This window comes from Ostrea edulis, chromosome 6 (assembly GCF_947568905.1).
Source record: "Ostrea edulis chromosome 6, xbOstEdul1.1, whole genome shotgun sequence".
Classification (NCBI taxonomy): Eukaryota; Metazoa; Mollusca; class Bivalvia; order Ostreida; family Ostreidae; genus Ostrea; species Ostrea edulis.
Genome location: NC_079169.1, coordinates 52,253,371 through 52,268,615, shown reverse-complemented (window position 1 = coordinate 52,268,615; position 15,245 = coordinate 52,253,371). Strand labels below are relative to the sequence as shown.

General features: G+C 34.2%; 1 protein-coding gene across 2 annotated transcripts in view; it reads right to left on the bottom strand.

The window, feature by feature from the left end:
- LOC125682937 (adenosine deaminase-like) overlaps window positions 1-9,483 on the bottom strand; it is a 28,617-nt gene extending 19,134 nt beyond the window's left edge. The window contains exons 1-5 of one of the 2 annotated variants that reach the window (XM_056139919.1): window positions 9,263-9,483; window positions 4,102-4,163; window positions 2,018-2,105; window positions 567-904; window positions 142-393 (exon numbers count right to left, since the gene is read on the bottom strand). In XM_056139919.1, coding sequence (XP_055995894.1) covers window positions 142-393; window positions 567-904; window positions 2,018-2,105; window positions 4,102-4,163; window positions 9,263-9,289 — 767 coding nt within the window. In that variant the 5' untranslated portion in view covers window positions 9,290-9,483. The remainder of the gene's footprint in view (window positions 1-141; window positions 394-566; window positions 905-2,017; window positions 2,106-4,101; window positions 4,164-9,262) is intronic. The other variant, XM_056139917.1, reaches the window with a different exon arrangement.
- Between the last annotated feature and the right edge of the window lie 5,762 nt (window positions 9,484-15,245).

Sequence of the window (15,245 nt, the reverse complement as noted above, 5' to 3'; positions counted from 1 at the left end):
ATACCTTCATTGTCCAAATATTTCACATAATGTGTAACCATTCAGTGATTTGAAGCCAACTAATTGACCAAAGTAGGTGTAATTCAAATTTGATGTCTAAATCAATTTTTAACAAAATATTTGAAATTTCTTTTAAATTACCTAAACCTGCTCTTGAGTACACCAGAAGCTCTCTCCACTGTATTTCTAGTGGAACAGTGGGCACGGTTGTACCTCTGCTCCTGCTGATTTGATGGCTGAGCAAAAGGTGTCAGAAGCCACTTCTTCAAAGGGTACCCAGAATCCCCCAACAGCCATCCATCAGTTCCTTCCATAATGTTTGGGAGAGAGGAATTTGTTAGGATGAAGGAGTCATGTGTGGATCCAGGCCATCTCACCACTATGTTTGTAAAGCTAAAGGAAATTAGCAAATATTTTCATTAAATTGTTAAATATTCATGTACAATTCATAGGCAAATATGAATATATGTATATAATTTTGCTACAATTTTTTTTTAAATTTCAAAAAGTTCATTTTTGTAGTGGTCACATTACTTGTTACCTATGTATCTGTGATAACGTTTTACCTGAGATTTGCATCCACAACGGCCTGCACGTTGATGGCATGGAATCCCTTCCTACAGATGAATGTGGGCTCCTCATCACCTGCCATCCCTTGAATGGGAATCAGGGTTCCATCGATGGCTCCGACCACTTTGGGAAAATTCGCAATTTTATGAAACCCTTCCTTAATGCGGACGAGCTCTGGCACTGAAGTGGGGAAATTTATATTCCCTAGTCTCAGACATAAAGTGGAACAGACTCTGTGCACAATTCTTGATGCTGAAGCTATGGAAATGCCATGACTATCTGCTACTTCTGATAGATAATCTCCCTTTGCTAGAAATCGTAAAGTTGTCAACATCTATATATCACAAGAACAAAGTGTCAAGATTAATGATTTTCAAGATACCACCTTAGATGTGGACATGACTCCCCCTCCCCACCTTGGGTTTTTATTGGGATTATGATTTTCTGACATTGAACATTGCATATATATGCAGATATGGGAAGTCTTGTCAACAAGCACATGTGGATATATATTGTACCATATTTTTTTCAAAGTGGGGAAATGGAGAAGGATAGATATGGATTTCACCAGTGGCATAAATATATGTTATAACATTAGCTTTCCTTAATGATTCTAATTCTCTAATTCATTTTGGCTGGGATACAATTTGATATATAATGTATTCTTCTGCCAGTGTTCATCCAAAACCGGGGGGGGGGGGGGGGGTAAGTTTAATTATATATTCTATGAATGTGATAATTTTGGTAATTTTTGCACAAAATTTCAAGAAATTGTATTCAAAATTTTACTTCAAGTTTCCTGAACTGTTTGGAAAGAGTGAATGGTTTTGAAAATGAATTTATCATTCAAAATAATTACCCAGTCAAAAATTTACTGAAATTATATAATATTGAATTTTAGGTCTCACCATTTCCTTGAAAATATAATGAATTTCATGAACAGTAAATAATTTTCCTTACCATCGGGATCATTCTATTTCTCATACATTCTAATATTTTCTTGTGATTTATTTAGAGTTGCAAAATTCAGTAATTTTTAATTGTGTAATCAACATTAATTTTTTAGTTTAGTTGGAAAAATGCAAACATTTCATCTAATCCCAAAAAATTAATTTGCTGTTTGCCAGCTTACCATAATTAAATGAAGTATTATGATTTTTTGGTGGGGTGGTAATACACTACAATGTTAATGACCATTTAATTAAAAGGTACATTACTCAATGTTCTATGTATGTAAATGAAAGTATGTAAAAATGCTGAAACATATTCTTATTAATTAAAAAAAAAATTATATTTGTATGTCGGTCACAGTAGCTAAATAATACCATCAACGTGGAACTAAATAACCTGGGGACCGAAAATAGTGATAGTACAATATAAACAAGAACCGTATGCACTCTTCGTTATTGAAGTTAGCAAAGGCCTAACTTTCGATTTAAAAACTTACTTGTATGTGAGAAGGAATCGCACACGATCTGGAGGTAGGGTGTTGAATGCAGTTCCTGACTACATCTGTCAGTTCTAGGATTGTTTGCCTTGGAAATCAATACCTTGTAATCAAATCTGTGTCATTGTACGTATCTAACGGGTTAATTCGGTCCCGAAAAACTCTTTCACGACGCAAAGCTCTTTCATTTTCGAAAAGGATAAAAAACGCAGCCATTCTTATTGATACGTCATTTATTTCTATCTTACGACAATTATTTTGCACTTACGAGAAATATTTTACACTTAAGAGAGGGTAGAGGCTCTCTTAAAGTTACGAGGAAAATCAATCTTACGATTTTCGTAAGTTTCTTTGTGAAAAGGGAAATAATCGTATGTTTTCTCTTACGATGATTATTTATCGTAAGATTTTTTTGTGAAAAGGGCTACAGATCCTAGAATACGCTCACAATCGCTACAATAGGATCTGACATAACCCCATAGGGGGTCATGTCCGCATGACCTTTCGCTTGGAATATTCATAAGAACTATCAGCCAGTCAGATTGCGCCATACAGACAATGATGGCTATTTAGGCGGTTCCTGCCAATTCGTAAACAAATTGCTGTAATTTCCCTCCCACGAAGTTTATTCCACACTGTAAAATTGTATATTCTCGCATAACGAATTTTAAACTTTTGCAATAATGCCTAATCTATTCCGTTCATACAAACAACAAAACGTACGATATGAAATACACCCAAATTAAATTAATTGTGAATTCCGATTCATGTATGAATAGGGATGGATGCGATTTGAATAGTTTTCAAGATGGTTTACTTAAATAACGCGAGGAATATAACGCCAGTCGACGTAAACGGTTCATTTTGACGTCGCATCTAGCTGCGATGTGTTTTCTTTCAAACCAAACAATCACAGCCATTTTCCTTGAATTTTGAACACCGACGATTTCAAAGCCGACGCGCTGATTAGCTGACATAAAGTTCATCTGAACATGACCCCTAATCGGGTTATGTCAGATCTACTTACGTAGAGTATACGGCGCGGATCTATGTAGTCTGATTTTAATTTGATTGAAACTGACCCAAACCAGGTTATACTCGTATAACTTGCCCCAGAATTAAAGTCATTCCTCAAGTATATAGTATTACTTAATTTGCCGTCTCTATTATCATTCTGTATATAGTGTTACTTACTTTGCTATTTGTATTATCATTCTGTATATAGTGTTACTGACTTTGCTATTTGTATTATCATTCTGTATATAGTGTTACTTACTTTGCCGTTTCTATTATCGTTCTGTATATAGTGTTACTTACTTTGTCGTCTCTATTATCATTCTGTATATAGTATTACTTACTTTGCTATTTGTATTATCATTCTGTATATAGTGTTACTTACTTTGCCGTTTCTATTATCGTTCTGTATATAGTGTTACTTACTTTGTCGTCTCTATTATCATTCTGTATATAGTATTACTTACTTTGCTATTTGTATTATCGTTCTGTATATAGTGTTACTTACTTTGCCGTTTTTATTATCGTTCTGTATATAGTGTTTCTTACTTTGTCGTCTCTATTATCATTCTGTATATAGTATTACTTACTTTGCTATTTGTATTATCGTTCTCTATATAGTGTTACTTACTTTGCCGTTTTTATTATCGTTCTGTATATAGTGTTTCTTACTCTGCCGTCTCTATTATCATTCCGTATATAGTGTTACTTACTTTGCTATTTGTATTATCGTTCTGTATATAGTGTACTGTTACTTACTTTGTCGTCTCTATTATCGTTCTGTATATAGTGTTTCTTACTCTGCCGTCTCTATTATCATTCTGTATATAGTGTTACTTACTTTGTCGTCTCTATTATCGTTCTGTATATAGTGTTACTTACTTTGCTGTTTCTATTATCGCTCTGTATATAGTGTTACTTACTTTGCTATTTGTATTATCGTTCTGTATATAGTGTTACTTAATTTACCGTTTGTATTATCGTTCTGTATATAATGTTACTTACTTTGCCGTCTCTGTTATAGTTCTGTATTTAGTATTACTTTGCCGTCCGTATATAGTGTTACTTACTTTGCTGTTTGTATTATCGTTTCCGTTCGAATTGCTCCGTCCAGATGAACATGCAGTTCAATCTGAAATCAAAGAAAAGTGAGAAAGGTGATACACATTCTAATCTGTGAAATGAAAACCATGAATCTAACATTTCAAAACACCGACTGAATGGCGAGGGTGTTACTACTACTACTACTACAACCACACACCCCACTCCACCCCCATCTCCAGTAGATCACGAGGGTTGGCCTGTTGAATTCCTTAAAACCCTGTTTTCAATAGAGACAATTCAAAATTATATATGATGATATCTAGCCTATATTTGAATTTATGTACGAAATGTTTTTGATGAACTCCGGACAGTTGCCATAGAAACGGATGTTGTGTCCCTTCGCTGAAGAAGAACTAGGCCCGCCGGCGAACTGTGCAGGAAATTATTGCAGGAATTAGGCGCTCGTATAAAAAGGTGTAGCGCATTTTGAAATTTGATAAGAAAATGAGTGTGAGATGAATGCTTAGATTCCTTCCTGAGGCGGAAATAGAGTGGAGGATGCAGTGACTTTATATGACAAAGCAGCAGGATGCGACGCGACGTTTTGATTCCTACATTGATGATTGATTGTATATTGTTAATTTAACATCCCTCTCGAGAATTTTTCACTCATATGGAGACATCACCATTGCCGGTGAAGGGTTGCAAAAGAAGATGGGTGAACTTTCATCAATAAGCCTATTCATGACTGGGCACCGGTCGCAAATCGGAAGCTTAAAATCCGCATTAATTATACCCGTAGTTACAAGAGATACAGTACCGTACTAAAACGGTGTCCAAAATATTTAGAATTTTTAAAAAACCAAACAAATATATAGACCATACTTCAAAAAAGAATACTTAATCAAAATCATCATCAGAATTTGTTTCACATGCAGCATCATGTATATCAGATATTAAGCGGTTTGTAACACACACGCATAATTACATTGATGCCTGGAGTACACTAAAGGTACCAAATGACACTACATATATGCTCGCAACATCCAACAGTACGTGCTCCGCATTTCCATTGACATATTAACTGATGTGAATGAGAAACCTCACATGTTCTGTGGTGTAAATCAAATGTGGAATAGCGTTTTCTGTATGGTGCAGTTTTAATGCTTTGATTTGGATTCAGTTTTTCCTCAACAAATGTTTTTGAAAAGCATTTACAACCGGGTACCTGTAAAGTGTGAAACGAAACGAAACGAAATCTACCGAAACGAAACGAAACCTACCGAAACGAAACGAAACAGATTGTATAACCGAACTCTTTTAATTATAATAATTAAAAATGGTATCTTAGGCCCCTGTGAAAGTTACCACATATAAATAAAATTCGCCTCCCCTTTGATGTAGGCTTTTGGCTTGACTGTTACAAAGTTTTAAAAGTTGGAAAGGGGGGAGTAAGCACAAAGTACATATCCGTAGTTGATTAAATGCCATGTACAATTAGTTTCGGATCCATAAATTTCAGAACCGAGGGTTACAGTCTCAGAGATCTGGGGAAACACACTATACGAGGGGTACGGTCGCCGACGTTGGATCCGCCTTTGGGCATAGATACATTGTTTGAAGAAGCTGGTGTCTGAGAAAATTGAAAGCAGGAAGAGCTCTTAACCTCTTATTTTATCTCTAACTGCTAAGGTGCAAGTACTTTCAATAATGGGAAAACTCTATACATTTGGGGTGTTGCTAAGACGGGGAATTGAAAACGGACGGAAAACGGAATTTTTTTAATGCAATAATATTAGGAAGAGGTCGGCATTTTGTAAACTGAAAAGGCTTATGAACAAGGGAATTTTAAGCAGAAATCACAAAGAGAACGGGAGGACATATTCAGAATCCACCGTTTGATATACTACATACAAATACACAATATCCACATGTATACATATATTTGTCTTTAGAGCAAAAAAAACTGAAACATGTATTTATGCCCAAAAGCGGATCCAACGCCGACGACCCCATCCCTCGTTTAGTGTGTTTCCCCAGACCTCTGACCTGTGAGACTGTAACCTTCCGTTCTGAAATTGATGGATCCGAAGCTAATTGCACATGGTATTTATGTACTTTGTGCTTACCCCCCCCCCCTTTCCAACTTTTAAAACTTTGTATCAGTCAAGCCGAAAGCCTACATCAAAGGGGAGGCGAATTTTATTTATATGTGTAAACTTTAACAGGGGCCTAAGATACCATTTTTAATTATTATAATTAAAAGAGTTCGATTATACAATCTGTTTCGTTTCGTTTCGGTAGATTTCGTTTCGTTTCGCACTTTACAGGTACCCTTTACAACCTACTGGTACTAGTATACCAAATATGATAAAAGGCATCAGTTCTCGCCTCTTTTGGTACAACTCTGAGACCGGTTTTACAGTTACAGAATGCACATTTGCTGTTTGATTTCCCAGCAAATACAAATGGGACAGAAACAGACACTTGATTTGCTTTTGTTTTTGTACTGGACTGTAGTTCACTGTGCCTTTTAGACAGTCTGCACTGGTTGCACATTTGGTTTTTGTCATGATCTCTTCAAGTAACTTATGGGAAGTCTAATAATTCATAAGGAAAAAAAATGGGTAGGAAATATCGGTATTCGAACCACAGATATGCAATCTGGGTCGGTCTAAAACTTCACGGAGACTGCCGCTATACCACCTATGCAAATTTTCTTGATAATACGACAAAAGTTATACACAAGAAGTAAGTTTTTTTTTTTCATGGAGTGGGTCAAGTCTCCATACTTTTATTTACAAAACATATTACACCTGAAAAAGTACTAACATATTTTACTCAGTTCACAATGGAGACTTGACCCACTACATATGAAAATCTGGTTGGAAAAGTTAACATTACCGTTATTTTGTGCGTATACGTGATTTCAAATAGGATTTTTTCAGAGTTTCTTTGAAATAGGCACATCGAAAAAGCATTTTTGGAAAATATGGATTGATTGTGTTAGCTAGATTGCAAATTTTTCTTTTTCTGGAGAGTTTCAATTTTAAGTTTGATAATTGTCCTTCTGTGGGTTCTCGGCTCGATAAAGTCACCTATCCTCTTTAGGCCTATGCTCGGCGCCTACGGCCTTTGAGCAGGAAGGGATCTTTATCGTGTAACACCTGCTGTAACACAGGGCTTCGGTTTTTGCAATCTCCTCCGAAGGACCGCCCCATTTAGTCGCCTCTTACGACAAGCAGGAGGTACTAAAGACCTATTCAATACCGGACCCCCAAGGGAATATTTCTAAATTGAAGGAAAAATCTGAAATTGGAAAGAAAAACTGAGGTCATAATTCTTTTTATTAAACTACAGTGTGTTAAACTTTACCTTTTTGTACTTTTAAAAATCTACTTACGCTTCATTTGCATTAACTCGATTTGGCTGTTGGTGTCAACACAACATAGGCAACACAGATCAATTATTCATGTACATCTATCAAATACATTCTGATGTTTTCTAACAATATAAATTTTTAAAAGGTTAGTGCTAGTAGATTAGATATAAATAATGACTTTTGCACTTAATATGTACGGGGAAAATTCATCATATAGAATTTGAATCCTGAAAATAATATGTATGCCGCCGAGTGACTATGGGGTATCATTGTTTTTAAAATTGCAGTTAAGTTACAAAGTCTTGCCTTATATAAAATGGAACTTTACCAAGTGGGGGTTATAGATCAAGTTTTTTAATTGTTCGCCAAAATACCGATTTTTCAAACAAATTTCGGGTAAATTAACCAAGAAATTTTAAAGAATTGTTGTTCTTGCGCAACAAAATATAGTCCCCGGGATTTTGCAGCATTCTATTTTTATTTCAAACAGTTTGTCTAACTTGATGTTATCATAAAGTTATGAAATTTTCTAGTCATATCAGATTCTCTAGTTCATATGCAAGAGCTTGTTCTACGTATGGTCAGTTTTTAAATCGAGACAGGCTACTGACAAACAAATTGATGTTACGGGGATTTTAACAAACTCGTTTAAAGCCAGCATTTCGCAAATTTCCTGATCGTTATAACGATATAATTTACTAATATATACAACCTGTCATTGGATAAAATGCCGTTTGACGTGTTTCATACCAATAGTTAGGCCATTCTTAGCACATTGACTCAAGTACAGATTACTCCATTTACCCGATCGAGATATAGGGCTGATGGTGGGTGTGACCGGTCGAAAGGGGATGCTTCTCCTTCTAGGCACCTGATCCCACCTCTGGTATATCCATGGACCCGTGTTATTAATTTGTAATAGGAGTTATGAGATTGATAACTGATCGTCATTTTCACTTTTTCATACATGTAACTATGTACAAATTAAATGCCGTTGCTTCGATAACGAAGAATTTGATACCCATTGGAACAGATGGAACCTGATCTTCTCTCTCTCTCTCTCTCTCTCTCTCTCTCTCTCATAAAAAAACCTCTCTGTATTCCTATAGGATCCTTGGTATGCATATATTGAACATGTATTATCATATATACAGATTGTTTACAAAAATACAAAAAAACAAAACAAAAAAAATGCTGTTGCTTCATCACAATTAAATTCTCCAAAACAAAGTCCACGAACGTTTGGATAAACCCTTAACTAAGCTTTTTATAACGAATTGTAATCAGTGTTATTCAGAGATTTATTGCATGCAGATTGACCTCGAAACATCATCGTCAATGTATTTGATATCAATTCTAACCTAGGTATCCAAAATATCATCTTATTTCATTTATCCATGCGAATTAATCAGTTAATGACCGCATTATATAACTGATATTCACAGTCACATGGACTGAATTCTGCACGTTGTAAGCAGTATGCTTCCTGGTAATGATGCACGTAGACTTGCTCAAGTCTCTATGTTGTTTTTATTACTTTATCATTTTATCCAAATTTTACTGTGTTTTAGAAATCTAAATATCTGCTCTCTACCATACTTAATGTCACCAAACATAGATGTTTGGCATTATCAAAATTATTAAAGAGAGCACTGATTATTAAACATAGAGACTTGAGCAAGTCTATGGTGCACGCTAAAATTGATGTTTTGACGTGTAACCCAAACATAGGGCAAAAGGTGCAACACAGATGGGGCCCCCGGTTAAAATGTCATAATACCCCTCCAGGTTTGACGTTCACTTACCTTGTATGGAAATTGAGTATCAGACATTGTGAAATCTAAACCACGTGAGATGCATATAAAGTGCAGCAGGACGGACAATGTGCTTAGACTTTCAAGTGTGTTGTGTTATCTGGTGATAAATTCAGATTTTCTATTTGTACAGTGAGTCACGTGAGGACGGGATAACCTACATTGCACAGAGAAACTGAAAGTAACCATAAACTGGAAGACGCTTCCGGAGTTGAATAATTATCGTTCTCTAATCGCGATAGATACACTAAATGATCAAATCCTTCTAGATTAGTTTGATAAACTAAAAAAAAAAAAACTGGATCACGGAAACATCCATATCTAGTGATCATTCATTCAAAATATTATTTTCATAAACACCACTCTGATTCTACGCACAAGTAGTCTGAAGTTGGTAATAAATAGGGGTTCTCTTCTACTTATAGGAAAATATAATGAAATAGTATGGTGGTATATTTAGGACATGCAAATATTATTTTCCTTCTTATGTTAGAAAATAGTATGTCGTTCGACCGAGATGTTATCTTAATTTCTCGTTCGACGAGATGATATCTCGTTCACACGAGATAATATCTCGTTCGCATGACATAATATCTCGTTCGCACGACTTATTATCTCGTTCACTCGACATATCTCGTTCGCACTAATATTATTTCGTTCGCACGGCATGATATCTCGTTCGCACGACTTATTATGTTGTTCGCACGAGACAAGTTTTTGTATTTTTTTTTTTTTTTTTACTCTACACTTACTATATAATTAACTGACCAAAGGCTATGGTATTCAGAAGTTGACTTCTGTATTTAATATGGATGAGGGAAAAGTTGGAAATTTTAATCATGTGCCTCTAATAGTACTCTTTGTGTAAATGGAATTAACTAGTTATTTCTTCGAAAAACAAAAGGATTATTGCAAAATAAAAGAAATGAACTACATGTAAAAGCTTAATTTGTAGAGTTTTTTTTTTTTTTTTAGATAAATAATATTCAAATGTTTCCTCTTTTCCCAGAAATGACACAGCCCTTCAGTTATCTATCAAAAATATGTTCTTTGATTTCTTTGAGCGTACAAAATGTAGATGGTGGCATCAAAGTAAAAAAAAAAATCATGAGAATGTAAATTCTCTGCTACTTGAATTGTCCTATCATTAAGGTAGTGATTGCATGGGTAATTGAAAATTAATTAATCTATGATTTTTTTTTATTTTTTTTTAAAAATATATTTTTACATATTTTGTAGTTGACAGTATCTGTAACTCATTATGAAAGTATATCATATATGGTTTTCACGGAAATTGTGACGCTACGATTGTCATAGTAACCCCTCTTGTCGACTTTCCGTAATAAATGATACAGGTATTTCAGATGGTGTTTAAAAATTATACAAAAGGGGTAAGTGATTAATTTGCACTTTCATGCAGGTGAACATTATGATCGAGCAATTGATTGATTGTAGTTTTTGTCCCTTGTAAGATTATTTCACACAAAACATAACATATTTTCTGTATAATCATATTTTGGCAGCCAACATAACAGGTACATTGCATATACACCTTGGTAACTAATCTAAAACGAGTCACAAACTATGCTTGGGTCTTTGCACCCCTCACTCATGATTAAACTTAACATTTTGTACCCCCCCCCCCCCCAAGTAAAATCTCCTAAGCTAGGGCTTTCTACGGACCTGGGTATTGACGATTTTAAACCAGTGATACATGATAACATAAAAAAGGTATCAGTCACTCAGAAAGCATAGTGCATACTGCAAAACATATGTAAATATTTAATTCTAAACACAATTATTATTATAGAAAGTTGAATGTTGCTATAGCGGTTGAATGAATTCAAACTCTTTATTATTATCTAAGTTTGAGTTTTCATGATTAACGAAACATTTCTACAGTGAAATTTCATCTTGAAGAAATGTACAGTCCTGACTGGTAATAAAAAATGACTGCACAAATAACAGGTTTTGGTTTTTTTTAAATTAAGGAAATTATGTCGTTCGCACGAGATAATACGTCGTGCGAACGAAAAAATAAGTCGTGCGAACGCGAGATACATGTAATAAGTCGGGCAAACGAGATATTTATCTTGTGCGAACGATGTAATATCTCGTGCGAACGAGATATTATGTCGTGCGAACAAGATCATATCTCATGCGAACGATATAATAATTTCCAAAGTAAGAAGTAAAAAAATATTTGCATGTCCTAGATTTACTACCATATGGACGGACACAAAAGCGCTAAATTAAAATGTTGAAAGATAATTTAAGCATAATTGTGGCACTGATATACCTCCATAGTTAATATTTATTGCGATGAATTCTAATGTTGACTTGATTTCTTTCTTAATTTTTATTTTATTTTATTATAATTCAAATGTTATTTATTACAATTTGTTTTGATTGGACAAAAATAAAGCTGAACAAGAGTTTATACATCAATAAATCCGAAAACACGATGTATTCATACACGTCTGAAAACAAATAACATAGTGCGGGGAAACTATTCAAATTTTTGCAATTGTTAATAAAGTGAATGAATTGGAATTATAAGAATCAAACATTCTTTTAGAACAATTTATCGATGTGTAAACTCCGGACATTTTACTCAAAAACTTAACATAAAAGTGCTTCACACTTTTATTCAGTTTGTGAGTAAAATGTCCGGAGTTTACACATCAATATATTCTTCAAAAAGAATGTTTAATCCTATATATTTTTTTAATTTTTTTTTTTTGGTTGGTTTTTTGGTTTATTTTGGGTTTTTTTTTTTTTTTTTTTTTAGTGTTTTGGTTTCCCTTTCCATGTGCTAAATATTGGCGGGGGAATTTGGAATTTAATTAGCTTTTGATTCCAGAGCTTTGTTCAAAATGTATCTTTATATTCATTTGCTGTACAGTACGTATATCTATATATTAAAGATTGTTTCAAATATATATCTTTATATTCACTCACCTTGTAGGGAAAGTTGTCTGTTGACATCGTATACACGCCTCCAGTCCGACAGATGTTACGTAACCTGTGCAAATAATACTTTACATGCTATGAAATTCCCCTCTGGGGCGGCTCGGCGCTCAAGTGCACTAATACGTCTGTAAAAGGGACTTAAATATTGCCTACATACAACAAAACTTCCCCCACACCAACCACGGGCACCTGAAGTATGGATATTACTACACCCCACCTTTTTGATAATTTTTCTCTGAAATGTGTGAATTCCCTGTCTATCTCATCCCTCTTTCGATTTATGTAATCGTTTGATGTTTTTTGTAAGCTTTAGAGATTGACCTTCTTCCGGTACAATAAAATACACTGTACACCAGTAGCAGGCTTTAAGTTATATTTTAACTTTAGTAGGAATGGATTTATACAAAGACCAGTGATTCCTTGAAGTGTTTGCTCTTACTTGAAAAGGGTCAAAACCTATGTATGAGATCTTAAATAAACCAGTAGTAAATTCTTAGGGTAATGAAAAGTAGGCTAAATATTTTGAAATAACTGATGGAAAAAGATTTACTATCGTCCATTCCTGGTGACAAAGGATAGCAAATTACTATGGTTTCAATACAGATTTAATCATTATATCTTAACTACCAATAGTTTCATGTACAAAATAGGTAAAGCCAATACAAATCTATGTACTTTTTGTGAAGAAGAGGAGGAAACAATCTTTCATTTAATTTGGCAATATCCTATTGTTCAACAATTTTTAGATAACTTTATTTCTCTATGTCAGTCAAAAGATATTAATTTGAATTTAAATGCTAGATCTTTCTTTTTTGGTGAAAAAACCCCCAACAAAACAATAATGTTTCAAATTTTATTAATACTACATTAATGCTAATGAAGCAATACATATATAAAGTTCGTTGTCAAAACACCTGTCTATCTACTTTTAAGGTTTCTTGAATCAATTCAACTCCTATTTTCAAATCTTTGAAACACAGATCCTAATGATCATAAATGTACTGCTTTCAATACTGTCTGGGAAATAAGGTCTGTTATTCTATAACTTTTTAAATTTCAATAATGTCTTAATATTGATCCCATTGAAGGTGCACTGCAATAACTTTCTTTCTTTCCAATCTTACACCTTATAAATCTATCTTTATTTCTTTTTATCTGCTCTTTCTTTCTCTTAAAAGATAGAGCTACAATGAAATATGAAATATTGAGCAAATAATCAATCTGCACTGACTGTGAATATCTTAGATATGCATTTATTATATGTATACTTGTACTTTTGAAATAAGATATTATTGTATGCCTCTTCATACAAAAAAAATAATTTTAAAAAATGGCGTGTTGTTCCTCCATAAAGGGACTGGTTCACGTTTTTTGGAAAATTATATTTTTCAATTTTTATGCTAAACATTAAAAACATAACCCATCTAAAGTTGCATGACAACCAAATTTTGGACCTTCTCAATTGATAAGAGCAATATTTTTAATCTGTGTTCTGTAAACAAGACTCGAGCTTGTTAATGTTTACTGTACATAAACAAACTAGTAAAATGTCAATTTTGTAACTCAAAGCATTTCAATTTTGCACAGACACAAATTTAACTTTTAAATGACACATTTTAACAAAGAATACTTAAAATGTGATATATATAATAAACTTAGATCGATAACCATACGTTTTCAAAACTTTGAAGAATAACATAACTCAATCTTAGTTTATATAACAAATGATAAACTCTCTATTATCTATAATGTGTACGTACAGTTATGAAACCTTTTTTAAAAACACATCAGATTAATTTGATCATTAAAAGTGAAAAACAAAATGTTGGGGAAAATCGTGGATCAGTCCCTTTAATAACTCTTACTAACAAAGAAGAAAGAGGATTTCAGCGGGCATGTTGACGAAACTTTCCTGAGATACCATCATATGTCCAAAGACTAGTCCTAAGATATGACTAGAGAAAAAAGTTAGGAACATCCCAAGATTAACTTATACATGAATCTCAAGATGTGGGTGGGTGGGTGCGTGTATGTGTGCGTGAAACACTCACGACCTATGCAGAACCTAATCTCCTAGCAGTGCCTTAGACTGCACTCAAGGTAATTCATAAACAAAAAGATCGACCGATGGATGGATGGGGAGCATAAACTTAGAGCGAGGCCAGTATCGAGAAACTGACTGTCATATCTTAATCCTAAGATAACTTCCTGTATCATTAAATGGGATGCATAGATAACATTTCTGTATCGCCAGGAAACCCAGTCATAACATTATTTATTATAGTTAACCTGCAAGGTTGTCTAGAGTTACCTTCTCCTGATCATCATATATTAGGTCCCCCCAAAATGTTTGTTTTCTGTTACCAAGCCCCCCCCCCCCCCCCCCCAAAATCCAGTTAGGTAGGTAGGTAGGTAGGTCCTTTTATCACAAGCCCCCCCCCCCTCCCACCTACAATAATGCCCCAGGATGGGACAACTTATGAACGTGTATGAAAACTTCATAATTAGCAATAATTCAGAGTTGTAATTTGATTGGATAAAGAAGAAAACCCGATTGAACTTTGACTGACCCCGCAAAGGACACTGTGATTGCTGGGCGCAATATTAACATAAACTGAAATAACATGATTGATTGGTGAAGATATCTCTAATTATTTGAAGATATCGTTAATTCAGTTACAATAAGAGTCTATATCATCCACCCCCTAAAAAAATAATTAGGGGGTGATATGGTGTAGATCCCTACTATCATTATTACAAATTTAATTGTTATGGTGGAGAAGGAAAGGAGGATAACTCAAATCACTTGTTGCATTGATACATACATAAGAGTAAAAACTATAATAGTGAAAAATCAAAATAGATTTTATGAGTATAATGATGAGATATCTACAAATCGTACAATATTGTGTCAATGGTAAGATTTAAAATCTGACTGATCAATACGCTTACCGTAGTGGGTCACACACAGGTACCTGGGTAAACCTTATCGATTTAAAAG